At 30.3% G+C, this 24,073-nt stretch overlaps 2 protein-coding genes across 2 annotated transcripts; both read right to left on the reverse strand.

Moving 5' to 3' along the window:
• Positions 1-294: 294 nt before the first annotated feature.
• LOC120201763 (cytochrome b561 domain-containing protein At4g18260-like) lies at positions 295-2,024 on the reverse strand. Its single transcript, XM_039202301.1, has 4 exons — positions 1,716-2,024; positions 1,404-1,568; positions 1,050-1,198; positions 295-880 (listed from the first exon to the last, which is right to left on the reverse strand). The coding sequence occupies exons 1-4, from the start codon at positions 1,851-1,853 to the stop codon at positions 511-513; spliced, it is 822 nt and encodes a 273-aa protein (XP_039058232.1). The 5' UTR covers positions 1,854-2,024; the 3' UTR covers positions 295-510.
• A 13,375-nt stretch (positions 2,025-15,399) lies between these two features.
• LOC120201808 (60S ribosomal protein L18a-like) lies at positions 15,400-17,639 on the reverse strand. The gene is made up of 4 exons (XM_039202339.1): positions 17,582-17,639; positions 16,726-16,841; positions 16,571-16,634; positions 15,400-15,910 (listed from the first exon to the last, which is right to left on the reverse strand). The coding sequence occupies exons 1-4, from the start codon at positions 17,594-17,596 to the stop codon at positions 15,569-15,571; spliced, it is 537 nt and encodes a 178-aa protein (XP_039058270.1). The 5' UTR covers positions 17,597-17,639; the 3' UTR covers positions 15,400-15,568.
• Positions 17,640-24,073: the final 6,434 nt, after the last annotated feature.

Below are 24,073 nucleotides of genomic sequence, written 5' to 3' on the forward strand. Positions count from 1 at the left end.
ACTTGACATGAAAAAAATTTACACGAGAGGAAAATTATTATGGTCCAAATTGTACAAGAAAGATATAAATTTAAGCATCATTATCCGCATAAATTTTTATTTTTTAAAATATTTTCTACCAAACAACCTTATTAGAAATTTTTAAAAATAAATTAAATAAAATTAGAATCACAATATTTAACATCAGTTTTAGAAGATTTTTTTTAAAAAAAAAAGACAGTAACACCCGTTAAGTGAATTAACACATCCACTAACATTTATCAAACATAATCACAATACCATTTTTTTCCTTTTATCCTATAGACCCCAACCCCAAAATCCAAATTTTCATCACAAACAAATAAGTATTCATGACATAAAAATGATGATCATACTCCACTTTTTGAACCATTCACCGAGGACTGGGTGTATTTGCTTTTGCTTTACTATATGCATCAAAGGCATCAAAAAATAGAATATGAAAACATATTGACTCCCAACTCAGATAAAAACCTTAAAATGAATCCGAAGTTAGTCGAACAAATTCCTAAGTGCATTACTTTTGGCGCATGGTTCAGGCATCAACACCTTTTGGTTAACCCTTTGAGTCACCACAATCACTGCATTCTCTTGGTGACCAGAGGGTAGGGTTCGCTGCTGAGAAGAAGCCTGTGAGTTGGGTAATTGCTTTTGTATATGCTCCCATTTGTCTTGGAAGAGGTAAAAGAAAGCGATGAAGGAGACTTGTGCTGTGAAAAGTATGGTCCAAATGCCACTGCTTTTCGATGTCTTCTTATGGTAGGCTTCTAAACCGGTGTAGATGTTAATGATCCCCACCATGGATGTTGCTGTCCCAAGAATCCAATGTGTTAAGTACCACGTACTTCTTCTCTTACTTCCTCTGCATGAAAAGGGAAAGAAAATTTGAACCAAAAAAGTAAATGTTCTATTTATTCATTTTTTTGAACTGTATACATATTTGTTTAGAATTTCTTTTAGAGCGAATCTTATAGGGAGAACATCATCCTTTACCGCTTAGGTTAGTCAAGGAAAATTGAATTGATGGTTACCTAGGGGGCCTGAAAAACCCAACCAAAGCTTGCATCAATATGGCACCATAAAGGGCAAGGCCTAATCTTTGGTGGTTGTTATTGAATGAGTTCTCGAAGTTCTTTATGGACACTACAGCCCCCACTGTTGCAAGAAGCACTGCAACTGTCTGCAAAATATGCAGACAATTGGCAAAACAAAACATTAACATATGAGAATGTAATTATATGGGAGGAAATGAAGTACATAATCTCCCATTTCTAATAGTATAAAAAAATACCCATTAATAATATATAATTAAAGTACACACTGTGAGCAAATTCACAAATATTAACTCATAACATTTGCACAAGGAATAAGATAGAGATTATTACCTGCAATATGGCATGGAGATAGAATAAAACTTTAACCCTTGTTCCACCTTCCTCTAATTTATTGGCCATTCTAATGGTAAGTATACCGAGTGGCATTAAGAACCCCATGGAAACCCATAGGATAAGGCCATGAACAGCGATATAAGATGTCATTTGTTCACTCATCTGCAATATTTGTAAGAAAATAATATTAAAATTTTGAACCCTCGTTCTTAAATTTCTGGATCCGCCATTATCCCAGTAGTAACAATCCCAGTAGTAACAACAGACAAATAAACATTGCATGCATGTTCAGTTTTCATGTTGAATTACCTTGTGCCCATTTTCGTTAGTGCTGGTGTGATTGCTGATAACCTCTCCATGAGATGAGCAAGAAACAAGTGGTGCAATAAAAAGATATGATGTTGCAGTAATGGTGGAAAACCTTAGCAAATGATCAGAAACTTGCATTTTTTACTTGTTTATGGAGGAGATAAAGAAAGACTCATTTAGAAGGAAGTGCTTGAACCTTTTTTTGTGGATGAAGAGAGGTAATGAGATATGATTACTGAAATACAAACCTAAGATTCAGTAATGGTTTGAAGAGTTTAAAAGCATGGACAATTAATGGTGCTTGTAGGAGGAGAAGGTTATTAAAATACTATAAATAAGATACAAAAGGTGAGTGAGGGTTATCAGTACCCAATAAGAAATTGAGTATTGTGGGGTTCACATTTATCTATTTGCATGCACTCTTAGGTTGCATTTGATACACAAAGATGGGTCAAGATTTTAATGGATGGAGAGTCTAGAAGGGCGGTTTGTGTGGATTATACAAAGTTGATAATTAAGCTAAAATAATATTTTAGATTCCTCAACCAATGTGTGGTTTAAGTGTAGGATGTGTGTACGTTGCCATTAGATTGAGAATACTTATGAATAAATAATATATTATAAACATCTTAGACTAATTAAAAATATATATCTTAAATGAATTTATTGAGTGGTCTTAGTAGTTAAAGAAAATGTTGTTCTCGCTTGAGGTCATGTGTTAGAGGCTTAGAGCATTTGCGTTTGTCATATGTATATATTATCAATAAATAAAAAAAACTATGAACAAATGTCATCTTATAATACTCAGACTATTAAATAATATATATAGGGTTATAATCCAGTTACACAATATAAATTTTTTTAGTTGTACACAGATTTAACATCATAAGATGAATGAAAATAGATGGTTGAAATTAAAAGTAGGAAATGCGAAGATATTTACTGGGGAAAAATAATCAATATCAATCATCTATTTTCACTCATCCAACAGTCCAAAATGTGTAAAACCAAAGAGTTTTACATTAGATAAGTAAATCATAATCCTATATATATATATATATATATATATATATATAGCATTCAATAATGCATACGTCATTAAATCTTTTGAAAAGATAATAATTGTTCTTTGGACATTAAGAGAGCTGAATTACTGCAATGTTGAAATTGATTTTTAAAAAAGGTGTTTATAAATTCATTTGGGATATTCAAATTCTTTCCCTTTTCTCTATACTTTTTCTTTATCAGTCTCTTTACCTTTTCCTTTTTCAACCTATCATCTCTATTTTTTTTAAATATAACCCATCATCTCTTAGTAAATATGCTTTGCATGTGTTTGATAGTCTTTTCTGAATTGATGACAGGAAAGGTAGAGAACATCGTTTTCACTTTGGTAATATTTTTCCCACTCAAGACAAAGATAACGCAAAACACAGGATATACCAAATTTATAGGGTAAATTACACGTTTAGTACCTAAAATATCAATTTTAGTTTATTTTACAACTTAAATTTTATTTTTTGTAAAATCATATCTAAAGTTTAGTTTTTATTTCATTTTAGTACCTCGTTGTTAAAAATTTTAGTTTTTGTTTTATTTTAGTACTCTGTAAAACTTTAACGACAAGTTTTGAAAAAATAGAAAGTTTATATACTAAAACGGACTAAAATGTATAGTTTATGTACTAAATATGTTAAGTTTGTAACGTCGGGTACTAAAATGAAATGAAAACTAAACATTAGATATGATTTTGAAAAATTGAACATCTAGATTTTAAAATAGACAAAAACTGATAGTTTAGGTACCAAATGCATAGTTTACCCAAATTTTTAAGTCAGACTCCAACTTAATTTGGGATCGATCAGGACTGATAAAAGGGAAGAAAGTTTAATCTAACCATATCGCACGAGCGAAAAAGGGCAAGATGCCCCCTAGAAACTTTCTACTTGAGACTGAGCCTTGACCCGTAGGTTGTAGCACATAAAACCATCGGAGTTTTTTCGGTAATTCTGGCATAACTTTGGGCACTCCACAATGCACTAAAGTGTGCTGGAAGAGTAAATCTTAAGAAGATCATAGTTGAGATGGATATTGATGCCTAGGGTTGGCATCACTACTCACCGAGGATATTGATGCCAAAGAAAGGTTCGACACATCATTTCTATTCACTAGATATTGTACTATAACACAAGTATCGTACTTTAAGTAAGCATTGATATTTGAATAGCTCACTGAAAAGTATTGGTTTTACACATTTGGTATAGTATCAGTACCCTTAAGTAGGGTATTGATACTTTGATATTGAAATACTTTAATCAGACATATTTCTATTAACTTTAAGAGTCTTTAAGCATACTTCTTTTCTACAAATTTACCTAATCACTCGAGGAATAATGTAATTCAATAAGAAGTCGGGACATAGACACCTAAGTTCCTTTATGTAACCTTATGCAAGTTCCAATTACTAACAGGGGTTTAAGTGAGTCATCCTTAGCTTTATCTAATTTATCAAACAAGTATTGACCCTAAAAGTAATGTAACATGCATCCTTATAATATACCAAATGTCATACTTGAACCAAAATAGCCTAGCATGCCCTTTAATGTACCACAAGCATGACACAATTATTAATATTCATATGACATCAAAAGGCATATGATAATATTCTAACATTGAGAATTTAACCATACAAGTATATTAAGCATCAAAAGGCATGTACTCATTTTTCTCAAACGAAAATTTTACCTTCTCTATAATATTTTTGATTAAAACTGAAAATTTTACTTTTTTTCATAATATTTTTTGGTGTAAGCTTCTAAATCCCTCACAATATAACATTTCGGTTACAACAAAAAAATATCATAAATTTATATAAATTTTATTTAAACAGAAAATTAAAATCATCTTAAATTAATCTTAAATTAAATTATCGTATAACCAATCTAATTGCAAAGTTTAAAAAGAAGTAGGGTAAGAGAGGTGCATATAGTGATTGGAAAAGCCCAAGGAATATTTGTCCTACTACGCTCCATTTCGTCATACTTATCATTACGATGCGCACCATCACTAACTTCCAATTTCTCTAAAACACAGATAGGTCCTAAGCTTTTTTTTTTTTTTTTGGCTTACCATCAGTTTTGTGATTGATTCGTAATTTTATGAAAGTGATATCCTAGAACTTATTTTTTCTTTTAAAAATAAAATTATAAGAATAATAATAATCTTGACCTTTAATTTTACTAGTTTAATTATTTAAATTCTTACTATTTTTGCTTTTTTATTATTAATATTTTATTTTTTATTAAATGCGACGGAATAATAATAAATCATTAAATTAATATAAATTATTTTATTCTTATGAAATTTTGATGTCATTTACTTGAACCTTTTATGTTATATCATATTTTTTATTTTTTAAATACAGCTGATGTCGATTTTCAATAAGGATAAGTAACTATTTTTTTATGATGCAACAATAAATTTCAAAATAGTTAACATCAAATTAACGTTTGTTTCGTCATGTTTGCATTAATTTTTTTTTAAAAAGTAAGCATTAATTTTTTAAAAAAAAGTAAAAGTTTTAAAGAATAAAATGATTAAATTAATAAAGTTAGGCCAATAAAAGCATCCTATTAGTTGCGAAAGTGATAATTTCCTTAGACATAATAATAAGTTATAATAAATAAATAAAATAAGACGATCTTTATTCATTATAATGCAAATCATGTTTGAGTTAACTCGTAGATTCTATTTTTGGGTTGAGTTCCATCTTGCATGTTTCTTGTTCAAATGCATTATGGCCATTTACTTCAAAGTATGCATTGTAATGATTAGTTTAGTTATTTTATTTATTTTTAAAATACTATAATAATAAATTTAATCTTTAAAGTCTATATATTTATAACTTTAACTCTGATTTTTTAATTAAATCTATTAATTAATCTTTATTTTTTGATCAAAGAAATAACAACAACAAAATCCTATTCCCATATGTAATGGGGTAAGAGGGAGGTAGGATAGTAGGCTGCCCCCAACGCCAGATTGAGAGTAGCTTCCGTGGAAGACCTCCTGCAGTCAGAAAATTAAAAATATAGATAAAATTCAATGCATGTATAAATAAAATAAATACATAGTTGAACAGTCTTCATATGCAGTCATCATATACGCGTCTGTAATGGGAAGTAATCCCACGACACTCCATCAAAGAAACTTTAATGTAAATGATAATTAGATAGTTAAAATTTTACTTGACGCGACACCCTTTGCGGTGATATATATACTTCATTGTTTATGTGGCATTAATTTATCGATTGTGTCAGGTTAATAACAAGTGGTTAAATGCATAAGTTGTCATTTAATAAATTTATTGAATAATATCAGTAATAAAAGAATGTTATTTTCTCTAAAAAAATTAGATTCGTGTAACTGAATTTATATAGTATGTATATGTTATCAATGATTAAGGAAATTTCTAAACATATATCATCTTACATTCACTAACTATAGAAAAAAGTTGCCAAGTAACCAACTTTTGGGATCGAAAACTTTCTAATATATCGAATGAAGTAAATGAATCTCAACTTGAACAACCAAAGTGGAAATATTGTTCCAAATAAAAAAAATTGTAATAAAATCAGTTATCAGAATAGTTAAACTTGCAAAATTACAAGTTGAATCTTTTAGCATATGATACATGTATCATAAGGCTCACATTAAAGGAAGATGGACTAACGCTTTCAATTGATCTCACGACCAAGCCTTGGAAAATAAGAACAGCTGAGCAACATACTTGCGACTGTTTTTTGAATGAGATCATGATGTTATTTGGTCGACATATCTTCTAGAATTACGACTGGTTGTCTATTAGCTTTTCAACGGTTTTTGAATCACATCAATCAGATATCGAAAACTCAAGATACGCTCATTTTAGTGAAGATAGTTAATATCGAAATTTTTATACTAGATTAATACGAGAATTTATAAATATTATGAATTTTTAATATTTTTATTGATTATTTGTAATATAACTTAATATAGGAGGATTATCATTTATGATTAAATTTATTATTTTATTAGGAATTAAGATAAAGTTGAATCAGTTATCTTTAGTTTATTACTTTTAGGGATTAGGATAATATTGTTATTGTTATTTTATTATTATTTTCAAGTATTAAACAATTATTCTTTCACTCTATATAAAGAGGCTCCTCCCACCATTTTAAATACATATTTTTTTGAATACAATACGTTGAGAGTTTATATTTGCAAGTGTTAATTACTTATGCCTTCGAAGATTCTTTTTATTGAGTTATTTTCAAGTTCTTTGTAAGAGAGATCTTTACATTTAGGTGTATATTTTCATTAGGATTAAGAGGGTTGATTAGAACTATTTATCAAGTTTGTATTTCGTTGTGATTAAGAAGGTTCGATAGGATAATTATCCATCTTCCACAACTCCTTCATCTTTTTCTTTCATTTAAATTCTTCTGCTTTTCATAGTCTAAAATTTTCTAATTTTGATTCCTCAACGAGAGTAACATTCCTTCATTCGCAGTTGCTTCTCTATCAGAATACAGGATTGGTTTAACCTTCGTTCTGTGAAGAAAAAGTGATAGACAGCATGGAAAAGGATGTTGGTCAAGGAAATAATATATTAAATCTTTTGGCAAAGTCGTAGTAATCATTAGGCATTGCGTTAAAATTCAACGATATATTATTAAAGAACGGAAAGTAGATCATCACGGATTTGGCAGGCGATCAACATCATCATTATTCTCATTAATTCTTTTCTTTGCGGTTGGGAGTGGATTAACCTGGTACGTTTACATGCTTGTTAATCAGTTCGTGTGTGTGTATGTATATATATATATATATATATATAAATCGAAATGACATTTTCCTTGCAACTTTATTTTAAAGTTATGGGTTCCATGTTCAAAAGTGAGAAGAAAAAAAAGATAACATTGTCTTTAAAAGTTGACTTAAAGTATAGTAATATTTAATTTGGATGAAACGTTGGTTTTTTCTCTCTAAATAATTGAAGTTAATTATAAAATAGCATTTGTGAACAATATTTTTTAATTATTGAGAGCGCGTGAACACCCTCCTACGTAGTTGTTCAAACTTAAAACTTCAAACAATAACAACATTTTATTTAACCATTAAAATTACTTAACAGATTTAGATTAATTTCTTACCTTTATAGAAACAAAAAAAAAACCTACAGGTGGAATGGTTTCAAAGGTATTTAGTGTAGGCTGATATGATTATGTCAATTAAATGATTAATATAGCTTTTGGTTATGGACAAAAATTGATATTATTAATTAACAAAATCCAATGAGTTAGTAACTGATTAAGTTTGATTGAAGGTAAGATGAGGATGGTGCTTGTGTTTTATGAGGGTGAAGTGCTTGCATATGATTTTCTAATCAGTTCTGATTAAAAAAAAAGATCCCACGGAGTAAAAATAATTCAAATGTTGAGAGAGTTTAAGGATATGTTGTATTGATGACCAACAGAACTCTGAAGAGGCAAGCTTCAACACGACCTGCTCGCTCATTGCCAATCATATGTCGACTTAAACAAGTATTTACACACACAAACACAAATTATTATGAAAAAAAAACCTTTCAGAAAACAATCTTAATAGTTAAAAGGAATATTATTTATCTTTAAATAATCTTAATGGTTTTCTCTAATGAGTACCGGAGAGTTTGATAATGTCAAGTTCTTGGCTTATTTTTGTTCTTTATCTCTCCTTCTTTCTCTTTTCACTCTCTTTGTTTTTCCTTGGGGAAAAAAATCAAATCAACAGTTTTTTTTTTGGTATGTTTTAATATACTGTTTAACATGTGTAAACACACATTTTTCGTCCTATTAGGATTCAAACTCCTAAAAATATGATAGAATTTTAGGATTCAAACTCCTAAAAATAGGATAAAATTTTGCTAGGATTCAAACTCCTAAAAATAGGATAGAGTTATACTATTATTTAAATTCCTAAAGATAGGATCCACAAGCACTATAAATAGCTATTGTAACTCACCATTGTAGAAGAGGATTTACACACAAAACACAGAGGAAAGCACGGAAAATACAAAGACAAAGCTATTGTAAACGATTCGAAAAGGAAATAAAAGGTAGCATCTTTTTTTTTTTTGCATGTGCACGTTATTTTTCTTGAGATTTGGTTCGAATAACCTAAAACGTGGGTTGCGCCGATGACCAAAAAGGAGTGGGGTTTCGAAGTTTCGAACCTAGATCTACTCCCGAGACATATTCATTTTTTTTAGTATTTAATATTCCCCCGATTACTTCAAAATTTGACCCCTGATTTTTTTTGTTCCAATTTAATCCCTTCATGTTTTAATTCCTTTTCTTGATTTCGCATTTTTTACCTATTATACTATATTTTATTTGTTATTACTTTCACTAACAATTATATCTATATATTTTATATATTATTATTTGTTTCCTCCTCTTCTTTTTATTCGTATATATATTATGTACATATAACTACATATATGTATTTTAGTGTTTCATTCTAACATCTATTTATGTATATTACCTTTTATCATTATTATATATATTATATTTATTGCTTCATTTTCTTTATGTGTATTTTATTTATTTATATATATTACCTTTTTTATTTTATATTTATACTATTATTTACTATCATTTTTCTATGCTTTATTTATTTATTTATTTATTATTTTATTTTATTTCTTTTTATTTTGGTTGAATTTATTTATTTATTTTATTTTATTTATATCTAACATGTTTCTCAACTCTTTAAGGGTACATTTTCAATCGAACATAGGTAAGTTTTGGATCGTTATTTTTACCTTTTAATTTAAAATTACAATTTTCTTAATTAAGACAACTGAAAATTACGTAGTACCGAAAAGGCGGTTCAAGGGTGCTAATCCTTCCTTGACCGTAACCGACTCCCGAGCCCGACATATTTCTGGAAAGACGCAGATCAGGTAAGAAATAAGGTATCTGATCAACCCATTTACTTTTAAATAAATGATCGGTGGCGACTCCAATCCATTTTCCTAAGTCGAAGCCCAATTCCGGGGCCCAACCGAAAGACGGTTGCGACAGCTTGGCGACTCCGCTGGGGACCAGGTAAGTGAGTCAAGCTAAGGTAATTTCCAGTTGTCTTTTTAACGAAAAGGGTAAGTTTAAATTTTAAGGTAATATTCCGATCCTTTTTACTTACTTTTGATTATATTTTCGAGTAAATAGTTGGACTAATCGTTTTCTCATGATTTCAGCCTTCAAAGTTTTTTTTCATCTAAGGCTCTATACCCGAGCTCCAATTCCTTTTAAGTGGGGGTGAAAGCGATGCCTTCGTGTGAATTTATTCACCGTGTGGGCCTAGCAAGTAGCCTTCGGGATACATATACCTTATGCCTTTGTGTGAATTTATTCTCCATGTGGGCATAAGGGAATGTTTCCTCTCGAGTTTAACTTAGTCCACACAAACCTGTGATGGGTTTAGGACTAAGGGTCTAGCAAGCCCAAGGGGGCACCGGTAAGGAGAACTCGGGTACCGTTTTTTAAAACCTAAACCGGGAGACCATGGAGAAATAGAGCCTACCACGAAACCACGTTCCAAAACCTAGGATTGTTTTTTTACCTTAACCATATCTTTTTGTGTTTTTTTCTTCCGTCATTTTTTTCGTTTGTTTTTATTTTTTACTAACATTTTTGCCTTTGTGTTTGTTTTCTAGCATTTGCATCATTACAAGAGGCTATTGATCCCTAAAAAGCGTTTGTTATACACAAAATAATTCGAATTAATGGACAAAGGTGTTGTAATACAAGAGATTGAAAACGCTGAGGCACGACTATGGTCCGAGAAGGCTCAGAAAGAGAAGGGAGACAGTCTTCAGGGGAACTATGTGTCAGAACTGGTTAGTTACGCCGCTGTCAGCCTGAAACAGAATAATCTCCAAGAGCTGCGAAACATTTGGGACAGTTGGAAGAATGACAGAAAGCAGAAGTTCAGCCAACGATATGGTGATATCGCCCTCTTGCTCCATATCAAGACTGATGAGCCCTTACTCCGAGCATTAATTCAATTCTGGAACCCGGGATATAGTTGCTTCACCTTTAACTGGGAAGACATGGTGCCTACTATCGAAGAGTATACTACTCTACTGCACTGCGAAAGCATCAAACTAGAGAGGGCATATATTAAACATATCAAGAGTCAGCCTTTCAAGAACGGACTGGCCAAGATTGCAGGGGTTGATGAAAAGTGAGTGACTGATCGACTCCGGCACAAAGGTAACGGGCAAGGAATTGAGTGGATCCACATAAGACAACTAATGAAGGACCACCCTGATGAATGGAAGACTATAGACATTTTTGCACTAGGTCTGTATGGCTTGATCATCTTTCCGAAGGTTTTGGGATGCATTGACGCAGCCGTAGTAGAATTATTTGAACAACTTCCAAGGCGAGTCAACCCAGCACCGACCATCTTAGCCGAGACCTTTCGGTCCCTTAATCATTGCAGAAGAACTGATGGAGGAATGTTCATTGGGTGTGTTCAACTCCTTCAAGTCTGGATTCACGGCCACTTCTGGAAGATAGCGGGGTTGCCTACCGCTGATTTAGCACTACGTATTCACCTTTGAGAGAGTTCATCACCATGACAGGACATGAAGGCGCTTCAAAAGAGAAATGGATGAAAGTCTTCACTCATCTTCAGGACCGGGATATTACCTGGAGAGCCCCCTGGTTGTTCCTCAGTGATGTTCTTTTCAAGTGTGGGAATTCTGACACTATGACCCTATTTGGACTTTGAGGTGCAGTTGGGTATGCTCCGTTGTTGGCACTTAGACAGTATGGGGCACATCAGTTTGTCCCAGCAACATATGGATTATCTATATCAGAGTTTATGTATCACGGTGACAGTTATAAGAAGATGATCAAAGAAGCAGTCGAGTCATGGAAGAAAGTATCTCGGATGGATGTCTAGAAGATTTAGTCCGAACATACCTTTTATTGTTTTTATGTCTCTTACAAGATAAAACATTTTTGTCTGAATAAGGATTATTTATAATAATGGACACTTTTCTGGATCAATGCCTCGAACATTTCATGCATTCTTGCATTCTTGCATTTTTGCCTTTTTGCATTTTCATCTACATTTTAAGCATTTTCACAAACATGAAATTAAGTCGTGAAGGGCTTGATGAAGAGAATTTAACCACATGGAAGCAAGATTGTAACAGTAAGAGCCTGATCAGCTGATTGTAGGACAAAGCTTGCCAGGATGATCTAAGAAAAGAATCCCTATATCCTAAGGGCCACGATGTTGAAGCTGCTAGCTGTTACCACGTAAAAAGCCCCAAACATTCCTCTGAAACCTGTAAGGCGCTTGCCGAAGAAGGAGGCATGGCATATACCATTTGCACTTAGAGGATTGTTTTGTTTGAACACGTCTTTGATCTTTCGCTTAATCTGTTAAATGATTGAATTTATGCTACTTTCTAAGGTGGAGCAATTGAACAAATTTTAATCTTTAGTTCTTCGAATATTAAATGAATTAAGGATTCTTTTAACTCTTCAAGAATTATAGATTTTTGACATATAACAAGATTAGACCTTTCTTATCATGTCTCAAACCCCAAAATGAAATACCTTGATCATTACCAAAAAGACCAAATTTTGACATAACTTCCCTTTGAAATTCTTGAACATTGTCTTTATCTTTTTGATACACCCATACCTTTCTTTGAGTCAAATAAAGTCACACCATTGTCTTTTTAGACTCAAAATTGACATTTTAATACCCAAGGCATTGAGTTGTTCATTTGAACATGAGCATTCTTCTAAGACACAATTTGGGGCATCTCGCCGGGAGCCTGAACATTGAGATATGTTGGGAGCAATGAGCAAAAAAACAATTCATTCGAAATAATTCTATCACGCATTAACTACACTATTTTCATGTGAATGAAATTAATCCTGAAAATCTATCCCCCTGGGGATACCTCTTCTGTGAGGACAATGAGCAAAAAAACAATTCATTCGAAATAATTCTATCACGCATTAACTACACTATTTTCATGTGAATGAAATTAATCCTGAAAATCTATCCCCCTGGGGATACCTCTTCTGTGAGGACTTCCATGTATGAAATGATGAACGACTTTCTTTCTTTATCCCTTTACAACAGGAGAAAATATATATCCCTTGTTTCCCCTTTTGAGCCTGTAGTATTTTTCTTCTGATTCAACCCTAACTAAGGATCACCCTCCACATTGGGGGGCAAGGTGGAAGAAATCTGCTCACATGAGTGAAGACATCAATCAAAAGGAGACACCAAAAGGTGGACCAAATGGCAAGTGCGAAGATCCAATCAAGAACAAAAAAGAAAAGAAGCAAAAAAGTAAAAAAAACAAAGAAAAAGAGAAACAAGAACAAAAGGAAAAAAGAGCAAAAATCAAAAAGACGGTTCAAGGGTGCTAATCCTTCCTTGACCGTAACCGACTCCCGAGCCCGACATATTTCTGGAAAGACGCAGATCAGGTAAGAAATAAGGTATCCGATCAACCCATTTACTTTTAAATAAATGATCGGTGGCGACTCCAATCCATTTTCCTAAGTCGAAGCCCAATTTCGAGGCCCAACCGAAAGACGGTTGCGACAACATGTTTGACTGTTCTCACTTCAATTTAAAAAATGGTTGTCCTTTGTTCTCATATGTAATGAGGTAAGGGGAAGTAAGATAGTAAGCTGTCAAACATATTCCAAATTCTAAACTCGAGCCTTGAATATAACAATTTTTAGTAATTAAAAATGTGTTGTATTTTTTTTTGAAGTTTGACTCACGAAATATAAGATTATCTTTGAGAATAATATTATTAAAATGCAATATTACTATGAGAATGTTGTAATATCTTATTTGGTTTGTTTAGTAGGAATATAAAATTAAAGTGTTTGATTGGAGGAATATAAGATTACTTGAATGTATATTTTAGTATATTGTTTGATTTGTTTTGTAGTAATGTAAAATTACAGTGTTTGGTTGGAGGAACATAAGATTACTTGAATGTGTATTTTACTAAATTATCCTTGTGACATATTTTTTAAGTTAAACTTTAATATTAAATTATAAATATTTGAATGCAAATTCGTAGAAATATTTTAATCGTTATACTATCTAACTTTTGAGGGGGAAATACATTTAACATATAATTAGTATATTAAACTTATATTTTTAAATAATTTTCATAAGTACCATACTTATTTATATAAAAAATAATATAATATGAAAAACATAATAATATGGTCTCGAGTGGATAAAGATATTATTTTTCAACGTATAAAATTCATTTTTTATAACCTAAAGCTAGATATTATTTTAAATAATTAAATTTTTACAATAATATTATTTTTCACCTCATAAAACTACAAATAATTAATATATCGAATATTAAAAATATAAAAAAGTTTAAATACTCAAATTTAGTAATATTTCACTAAATTAAACTCTCTGTATATTATTATTACATTTATCATTTTGAGTAAAAAAAAGAATTGAGAAAGATTATTATAAAATGAATTTATTAGTTTAAGTGTATTCTTGTCCAAAGTGGCAGAAATTGTTTTATACCTAAGAATTGGATGTAACGATATTGCCATTATTTTAACCAAAAAATGCTATTATTGGAAAAAGTATTATTTGATAATGATATTTTCCACGAATCAAATATTTTCTTAAAATTATTCTCTATATCCTTTTTTTATTTTATTTTATGGTCTTTGTTTGTTATTTGATCTAAGCAATTTCACTGAAATTGAGAAATCTAAAATATCCAATAGGACAAATCAAAATCAAGTAGAGCTTCAATCCATCCCATTGTCAAAAGGAAAGAAGAGCCTGAAATGGAAAAGAGCTCCGGAGGGAATAGTTCTATTGTGCATAATCTATTTAAAATTAGTTTAAGATCATTTTCAACCTAAAATATTATCATATTCAAGTTAAAAATTATATAATAATTCATAGCAGTTTCAATTGTAACTGAAAAAATTACATTTCAACATGTTTAGTGTTTATAAACGAAAATTTTATGTATAAAAATTGTTATGAAAAAGATAATATTGTCAATTTTAATATAAAATATTATATTGTCCAACCTAAAAAAAATTAATAAAATTTCCAACTACAACAGAAATATATCATTTTTTTAATCTTATATTAACAAAACAAATAGTACTGTAGATTCTCAAGATGACATTTTGAAGCAAATAATCTAATAATTAACTACAATAGACCCTCACACACTGCAAAGGATCTAATAATTAACCTAAAATAACACTTATAACCACATGTTTATTGTTTACAAATGAAAATTTTATGTATAAAAATTGTTATGAAAAGATAATATTGTTAATTTTAATATAAAATATTATATTGTCCAACCTAAAAAAAATAATAAAATTTCCAACTACATCAGAATTATATCTTTTTTTTAATCTTATATTAACGAAACAAATAGTACTTTAGATTCTCAAGATGACCTTTTGAAGCAAATAATCTAATAATTGACCACAATAGACCCTCACACACGGCAAAGGATCTAATAATTAACCTAAAATAACACTTACAACCAAGCAACCTGAGTACTCAGAAAATTGATTTAAGATGATGACATCATAACAACTCAGAACAAGATAAAATGATATAATGAAATCCAAGGAACTAAGTTCAACCTGTCTGACATCCCAAGCCTTCTTAAATAAAAGCAATACCCAATCAATAAACTGACAGAAATTCATTACCAAAAATTTCAGCACTTTAAACTCCCCTTTACGAAAGAGAAATTACATAAACAGGTTGGGCCTTGACGCCTTGTAGGTGGTCTTCAGCTTCCTGGTAGGTGGCCTCACCTTCTTCACCACCAATGGGAACTTGATCTTTGAGTTGTGGAACTGCTTGGTGTTGTCCCTCTTGCATAGCTTGGCTGGGATGGTTGCTGTCTTGATGATCTGAATGCACGGGAACCTAACTCTGTGGCGAGAAGCCATCTCGGTATACATCTGTTCAACAGCTCCATTCAAAGTTGTATCACGGTATTCCTTGTACATGTTGTGATAACCTGTACGACTTTGATAGCGGAGCCAAATACCATAATTCTTGATCTTGGTAGGATTCTTCTCAAAAATCTGCACACAATTTATTTTAGACAAAGGGAATTGAAAAAATGCATCAAAAAATAAGTTGCAGATCATTTTTTAGATAATCAATATGAAACCATTAACACTTCTTTTCTTTTTCAAAATTAAAATCACCTAATAGAAATAGAAAAAGACTTTTCCTCAACAAGCAAAGGTAAGAGTAAGAAATAACAAGTAAAATTTACCCAAAGTTCCAAACCAACTTGGATTCAAAGAGCTAATTCTTCTTTCAATATCTTTAATCATTCAAATGCAACGATATTCTAGAGAAATAGATGAGCAAGTTATCAAACAGTACTTTACTAAAAAGAAAAGGGTGCCATAAAAGACCAGATACTTCGTAGTCAAGATGCATAAAACTCTTAATGCGTGAACAAAATTCCGGATTACATGTTTCTTTTCATTTGATTACCAAGTTTCTCACAGTATACTTTTTTTAGAAAAATAGCTTATCAGATACAAACTTCCATATACATTGCATAGGCATAAACTAATTGTCAGCAAATCTCACATAACCAACATGACTGTAGCTCTAGAAAATCATCAAAACATAAACCAAAAGGATACTTAAATTCACATTTCAACACAACGCTAAAAATAATAAACTACTTCATATAAAGTGAAACAAAAAATAGATAACACACCAACCTCATTGATAGCAAGGACTTGACCATTGCTCTTCTTAACCTTCTTCAGCTTTCTCAAGAAATACCTGGTTAACATTCAAGGAAAGAAACTTCAATCAAATGGGATTTCATTAAAAACCCAGAAAAACAAGGATGTCAATGAAAACAATCACTAACCAGAACTTGGACTTGGCCCGAACCTCATTGGTGGCCCAAAGCTTCATCCTGTAGATCTTGGGGTGCTCGTCGCTCTCAGTTGGGTGAGCCCTCCCAACAACCTGGTACTGGTGAAACTGCAACCAAAAACAACAACAAATCAAAACTTCTAGGTCTGTAAACAAACCAAACGAAGATATGCTCATATTTGCTCCATTTAACTTTAACTGAATAAACAAAACAGAATTTATTGTTTGTTTCATTCATTAAGAAATGTAGTTAGTTCGTGTTTGTCTATTAAAATGATAAACAAACATAGAATATAACTTTCTTTTAAATCAAGCAAAAATTCTTAAAAGAATATAAATAAATGAACTTAAATGAAAAATATAAATTTAATTAAATGAACAAACATAAACGAACGGATTAACATAAATGAACAAACAAGCACATCATTCATTTAAATAAACAAACATATAATTGTGTTCATGTTTGTTCCTTTAGTAATAAACAAACATAGACAAACTCCACGACCAGTTCGCTGAAGGTTCAAGTCGTTTACATCCCTAAAAACTTCACTCTCTTTTTCCTATGTTTATCAACCACGGCTGGAAACATTACTTAGGCCTTTAATTTCTAATAAGACCCGTTAAATTAACAGACAATCATATTTTTTAGCACACGTTCTACTAACAAATTCCAGAGAAATGGAAAAGAAGAGAACACATGAATCTATAAAATGTCTAACATCATAGAACCGACACCAAATCTAGACATAAACTGCTTAACAATAGCATAAAGCGGGTTATCATCGTAGAATTCTGAAGCTGAAAAGGGTAATAAAAGATCTGAGGAAAGAGAAGCGTCGGTCACCTACCCTGAAAGTAACCATTTCTGAAGAACTGAAGAATTTGGCAGCCCCAACCCTGTCTTTTGCTCAAGGTAGGAGAAGAAGGAACTAGGGTTTCTTCGGCCTATATAGTAGTAGGCCTTGACAGATCAAAACCCTAGATCGCAAAGCCGGGCCGGGTCAGGTTAATTTTCTTTAATTTGTATGGGTTTGGGTTGGGTAGGAATTTTATATATGGTCTAAAATTAGATGGTTAAGGTTTGGGGCTCCTCTCTTGGTTGTTTTAACCATCGTTCACTGGATGTTTTTTTTGTCCCAATACCCCCGTGCAGGTAAAATATTTAGAGTATTGGATTTGCCCAAAATTTATTTAGTAAAATATGACATTTGCATAATTTATACGGAACTCATGGGATATTATTTTTTTAATGGTCCACGCTTAGTGAGTCTTACGCGGATCATTATTTAAATGATGTTATAATGACTCATCACGTTGAGGTGATGATTTTAATAAAAAAAATATTTTTTTAAAAAAATAAAATAAAATAAAAATTTAGAAAATAAAAAAATATTCAATGAAACTCGTCACTTCGAAGTGACAAGTTCCTTCGAATTCAAAATAAACTAATCGTTGACTAGCAGTTACTCAATTATCAACCACGGTGACTTGAAACTCGTCACCTCGAAAAATGAGATGAAACCCAAAACAAAACTACTTTGAAACCCAAAACAAAACTACTTTGAAAAAAAAGGAAACGCCAAAGGCTCATGGTCCCTTAAATCAACTCAGGCAAGACCCCTGAAGGCATGTTGAAACCGAGGAGACCTCCTGTTGGAATCTAAATAACCTAGTAACGATTTAAAAACCCATTGAAAAATACTCACTTTTTGTTTCATGCTTTGATATGTAAGAAAACAAGAAGAAAATCATGTGTATGGAAGAAGAAAGTACCTAAAAACTTGTATTTTTTATTCTTGTTCTTTTTTTTCTTCTATAGAACTTCCTCCCCCTGTTTTCATTCATTTGTTTAGGTTTTAAAGATCTCATAGATTACAAAAAAATGGAAAACAAAAATCTAAGCTTCTCTTTTTCTCTTTTTTTGTTGTGACCGAAAATGACAATGGAGGCTCGGCTCCAACGATCGGCACGGCTCAAAGTGGTGCTGGCAGCAATGGCGGGGCTCAGCTAAGGGAAGCTGCTGGCTGTAACAAAAGGGGTGGGGTACTGCAGCTGGGGCATTGAATGCCCAGATTCTTAGGGATATTGTCCATTTTTATTTATTTTTTTCTTTTTCTATATTTTCTTTTGTAAATATTTGTATAATAATATATGTATTTGGTGTGGACAAAATTGATGATTACAAATAATTTAGTTACATAAAACAAAAATGACATAATTTGAATACATTTTTTAGTTTAAGCCATATTAAAATTATAATTTTAGTGGAGTTAGTGATTGAAGAGAGTTGTAGACACAAGTTTTGTCCGAGTTTTTTATTTATTATTATTTATTTTTATTAATAATAATAATATTATTATTATTAATGTTATTCATTTTTATTTTATTTACAAGCCTTTACAAACCCAAATTGGACCAATTATAAGGGGGACAACCGACCCTAGCATTACATCATATACTGGCCCAACAAATAGGAGCACAGTTAATCCAAAATAACTAAGGTTTTTGAACCCTAGTTCTCTTGCCGCCACCAAGGAAAAGAAATGTTGCGTCGTCGCCATCAGTTGGAGCTACGCCATCATCGTTCTCGTCCTCGGTCGCCTCACCAGACAGAAATCACTGTTCCAACAACCAAAAAATCAACCAAAAAAAATTTTGATCATGGAAAATCCAGGATCCCCACCAACCCAGCCTAATCCCTCTACGTTAGCTTCACCAAACACTATCAACTCGAAAAGACGGAACATGCATGAAATATAAAAGGGAGAGAAGAACCAGTTTCAAAAGGAGAGTATTCGGTTACAAAAAAAAGAACCAACCAGATTCAGAGTTCGCCGAAAAGTCGAAGGGATGTCAAATTTTGGAGGTTTCGAAAGGTATAGTCCTAGATCTACGTGTTTGGGTTCAGATTTAGGCAAGGCTGGTCTCGGATTTGAGTTAGGAAAGTAAAAAATGAAATATTTTGTGTTCGATTGAGATTTTGGCCGGCGGTGGTTGTCGACATCGAAGATTGGTGGCCATGCACTGGCGAGAGACCAAGGGATACTTTTGGGAATTTTCTCTCAAATTAGTTTTGAGATGAGAAACCTTGAGGGATTTTAGCTTTTCTCTCTCTCTATATATATATATGTGTGTGTGTGTTAGGGTTTCTGAACCCTTGAGTGTAGGGTTATTTATATGGGAATGGTCTCAGAGTCCGTTGCCTTTTAACCATGGGAAGTTTATGTTTGCAATACTCTAATCTTTGAATTAATTTATTTTAGTCCTCTATTGAGGTTTTTACATTTTCGTATATTGTTCCTTTATTTCTTCCATATTTCATTTTGGTCACATTAGCTTATTATTTACGCTTCTGCTTCTTTTAATTTTTGGTGTGCTATTTTAAATACTTTTATTTTAGTTCTAAATATTTATGGTTTATTTCCATTTCCTAGAATTTGTATGTTATGTTATTTACGCTTTATTTTACCTTTAAAGTTTATGTTTATTTTTATTTAATTAATCATAAGATTGTACATTTGATTTGTATAGTATTTCATAAATTTATTATATTATGTTTATTTGTATGATTTTCGTATAACATGTTTATATATATATAATCCTTATATTTCCAATTTATATATGTATAATATATTTTTAAATTTACATAAAATACATGTATATAATAAAATATATATTTATGTTTTTTAAGTATTATTTTATTTACATGATATACTAAGGTAAAGTGTGAATTAATTTTTATTACATATTTGTATGTATCGGTTTACTATTAAGTATTATATATATTATTATATTTATGTGATGCATGTACATAGGTTTAGGTTTTAATTTGAATTAATGTGTATGATATCCTCATAAGCATTACTTGGATTCAAATCAATAATGGGATTAAAAGTAATTGGATTCGAAATAATGGGGTGCTAATCTTTCCTCATGCATAATCGACTCCTGAACTTAGATTTTTTATAATGCAAACCATAAAATTATCGCTTTAATTAAAAGTAATATTTTATTAAAATGACAAATATGTTTTTGGGTGTCCAATCACACCCTAATTAAAGATTGGTGGTGGCTCCACAAATCGATTTTGTTTTTTTATAAACACAAGTCCCAGATTATTCGAGGCGAACGTTTTTACAAAATTTTGATTTTTTAATCGTCCAGATTTTAAAAGGAACGTCTCGACAAGAATATTATTCTTTTAGAATTTTTGAATTTGAATAGATATATCTGTAGGATGTGTGTGTTGTCGATGGCTAAGAAATACTGAACAAATATTACCTTATAATCACCTTATACTATTCAAAAATATTAAAATCATATAAATTTTAGAAAAATATATAATTTAGTATATGAACTTAAATTTAATATATTAATTTGTATAATTTTAATTTAATTATATATTTATGATTTTAATTCAATTATATATATTCTAAAAATAAATATATTTATTTTTTAATATTAAATAAATATATTTTATACATATAACACGTAAAGCAGAAAATTATTTGTAAACATTAAATTAAATCAAATTAAAATTATATAGGTAAAATATTAAAATTTATATTTCACATTACATATTTCATCAAAATTTATATATACTTTTCTTAAATATTTTTATAATTTTATAGTTTGATAACTTTTTTCCGAAAATTATAGTTTGATAATTGAATTAAGACTTAATATACTTTTAAGTGATTAAATTATATTCTAAATTGACTTTTAGTGTCTAAAGAATTTTTTGTTAAGAATATGTGTATAATGTTTTCTCTGTTGCACTTTTAGATGCCTACAGTTATATTTTTAATTTTTTAATAATAAAAATATTATTAAAAAAGAAAGATAAAAAACATATACCTGCGTCGTGGCGTCCTCCCTTGCCGCCATCTCTCGACCACTCTTCACCAGCCATCCATCGCGTGCACCACCGTCAATCCAAGTTCTTCATCTTCCTGCGACCAAACCTCGACCATCATCTTTCACCAATGTCAATCATCGTTTGCCAGAAAAAGTTAGAAGTCCCATCGTCCACTTTATCTCCGATCGTTGGAATCACCCATTTTTTATGCAGTCGTTGCTTGAATCATGGCGGTTCAATCTTGGCGGCCAGTGATGGTAAAGAGATTGAAATTGGAGTTTTATTTTCTCGAGATTTTGATTTTTTTAATAATTTCAAAAAATTAAGTTTTTTATAAAAAAAAATAATACTTTTAAGTTTTTATAAAAAGTAAATATTTTTAAAATTTTATATGGCTAACACATGACGGATAACGACTAAATTTATCGGTTGTTACAATCTAGACAACTAAAAGTGTAACGTTAGAAAATTTAGACAGCTATTTTTAACAAAAAAATTATTTAGACACTACAAGTCAATTTAAAGTATAGTATTAAAAGTGTAACGTTAGAAAATTTAGACAGCTATTTTTAACAAAAAAAATTATTTAGACACTACAAGTCAATTTAAAGTATAGTTTAAATACTTAAAAGTGATTAATTATAAACTACCCTAATTGATTAAATTAATTAAAGTAAACATTGAAAATAACGTGGATCTCCTATTTGATTAAAACTTATCACTTCTCCTACATCTTGTTTAGACACATTTTTAGTTCCCTCTCAACCTCAATTATTTTATTCTCTGCTTCCCTTTGGGAGAAAAGGATGAATCCATTTTATCACCCTTTTCGCGATCCTTTCCTTGGAACAATTCTCATATTTAAGAAGAGACCGTAATGCTTCTGCTCCACATGTAGTTTTTTTCTAAACGAGCAATTATAATTATTTTAGATCTGATATACCTTTCGAAATTACTATAGATATTTCTAGATTTTGATTGAGAAGAGTTTTTTTATTTATTCCCTTTTTCTTCTTACTCTCATCTTTCTCTTTATACATTTATCTCTCTTAGAAAAATATCAACCAACAGTCCTTATTTCTTCAAGCGGCAATTTTATCTAATTTAAAAAAGAGTAAATCGTTAACGGTCGACGAGATCAAATGGTACTCATCAATAACAATAATAAATTACACTAATAATATTACTAATAGTAATATAATAATAATAATTTATATTGATAACATTATAATATTATTATTAATAATATCATACAATACTAGTAATAAAATTATAAATTTTTAAAATAATTATAATTTACTAATGTGGGAATAACAATACATTAAAGCTATTTTTTAACTTTAGTCGCCAGAATAATAATAATAATAATAATAAATTTTATATTTTTAATATAATAATACAAATATATTATTAATAATAACATTAAACATCTTTTTTATTTTAAAAACCAAAATATAATAATAATAACATAATATTAGTTAAAATAATAATAATTAATTTTATATTTTGAATATAATAATAATAATAATAATAATAACAATTATGACTACTAATAAATTATTAAAAAATAAATTTTAAATATTTTATATAAATAAATATTTACAGTTTATTCTCTCATATTATTAACATTAATTTGGTTATTGTAATATGTTTACACAACCAACTTACCTCGGTGGTTAAATGAATCGTTATTGTTCCCAGATGTCATAGGTTCGAGCACCAGCGACTGCAGCAGGGTGATTGAGCATTCATTGTCATATGATTAAGAGTATTTAGAACATATATTACTTTGCAATCACCTTAGCTTAATTAAAAAATATATATTAGTGTAAATTTTGAAAATTTATCATAATTAAATACATAGTGTAAATAATTAGGGATAAACTACTATTATCAAACATCTTCAATTCTTTATTTTAATATTAATATTTCTCTAATTTAGCTTAAATAAATGGTATCGCTCTGGTTGTTCAATTTAATAAGTATGAAATAGACTGAGCATATTAAATAAACGTTATTTTTTTCATTTATTTATGTTAAATCGTTGAAATAATGGTGTTAAAAATAAAAATAAAGGGGTCATATTTAATAAAATAAAGATCATGTTACATATGTGATAAAGTCTTTGATAACGGTGAATGATTTTGATAAATTCGTTGACAGTTGATGATAATTTTATTTTATTTTTAATTAGGATTAGATTAAAAATAAATAAAAATATAAAGACTAAAGCTGATTTTTGTAATATTATCTATTTGAAGTGAAATGGTGAGTTTAATTTAATGAATTAAAGTTTGATGTTTGAACCATAAGTATAATTTAAAAACTTTGAAAGATAATAATTTTATAAGAATTGCCCGTCTGGCTCAGTTGGTAGAGCGCAAGGCTCTTAATCTTGTGGTCGTGAGATCGAGTCACACGGTGAGCAATTCATAATTCTGACTATCGGAGGTCTTCACGAAAGCTACTCTCAATCTGACGT

The sequence above is a fragment of the Hibiscus syriacus genome, unplaced genomic scaffold (assembly GCF_006381635.1).
Source record: "Hibiscus syriacus cultivar Baekdansim isolate YM2019G1 unplaced genomic scaffold, ASM638163v2 tig00008013_pilon, whole genome shotgun sequence".
Classification (NCBI taxonomy): domain Eukaryota; kingdom Viridiplantae; phylum Streptophyta; class Magnoliopsida; order Malvales; family Malvaceae; genus Hibiscus; species Hibiscus syriacus.

Excerpts from the sequence above, each read along its gene's own strand:
- LOC120201763 (XM_039202301.1), bottom strand. The coding sequence starts at position 1,853 with ATGCAAGTTTCTGATCATTTGCTAAGGTTTTCCACCATTACTGCAACA. Across the intron at positions 1,199-1,403 it reads ATCTCCATGCCATATTGCAG|ACAGTTGCAGTGCTTCTTGC; the intron begins GTAATAATCTCT and ends CATATTTTGCAG. Across the intron at positions 881-1,049 it reads GGGTTTTTCAGGCCCCCTAG|AGGAAGTAAGAGAAGAAGTA; the intron begins GTAACCATCAAT and ends CTTTTCATGCAG.
- LOC120201808 (XM_039202339.1), bottom strand. Across the intron at positions 16,635-16,725 it reads CGGGCCAAGTCCAAGTTCTG|GTATTTCTTGAGAAAGCTGA; the intron begins GTTAGTGATTGT and ends AATGTTAACCAG. Across the intron at positions 15,911-16,570 it reads AAGTCCTTGCTATCAATGAG|ATTTTTGAGAAGAATCCTAC; the intron begins GTTGGTGTGTTA and ends AATTGTGTGCAG.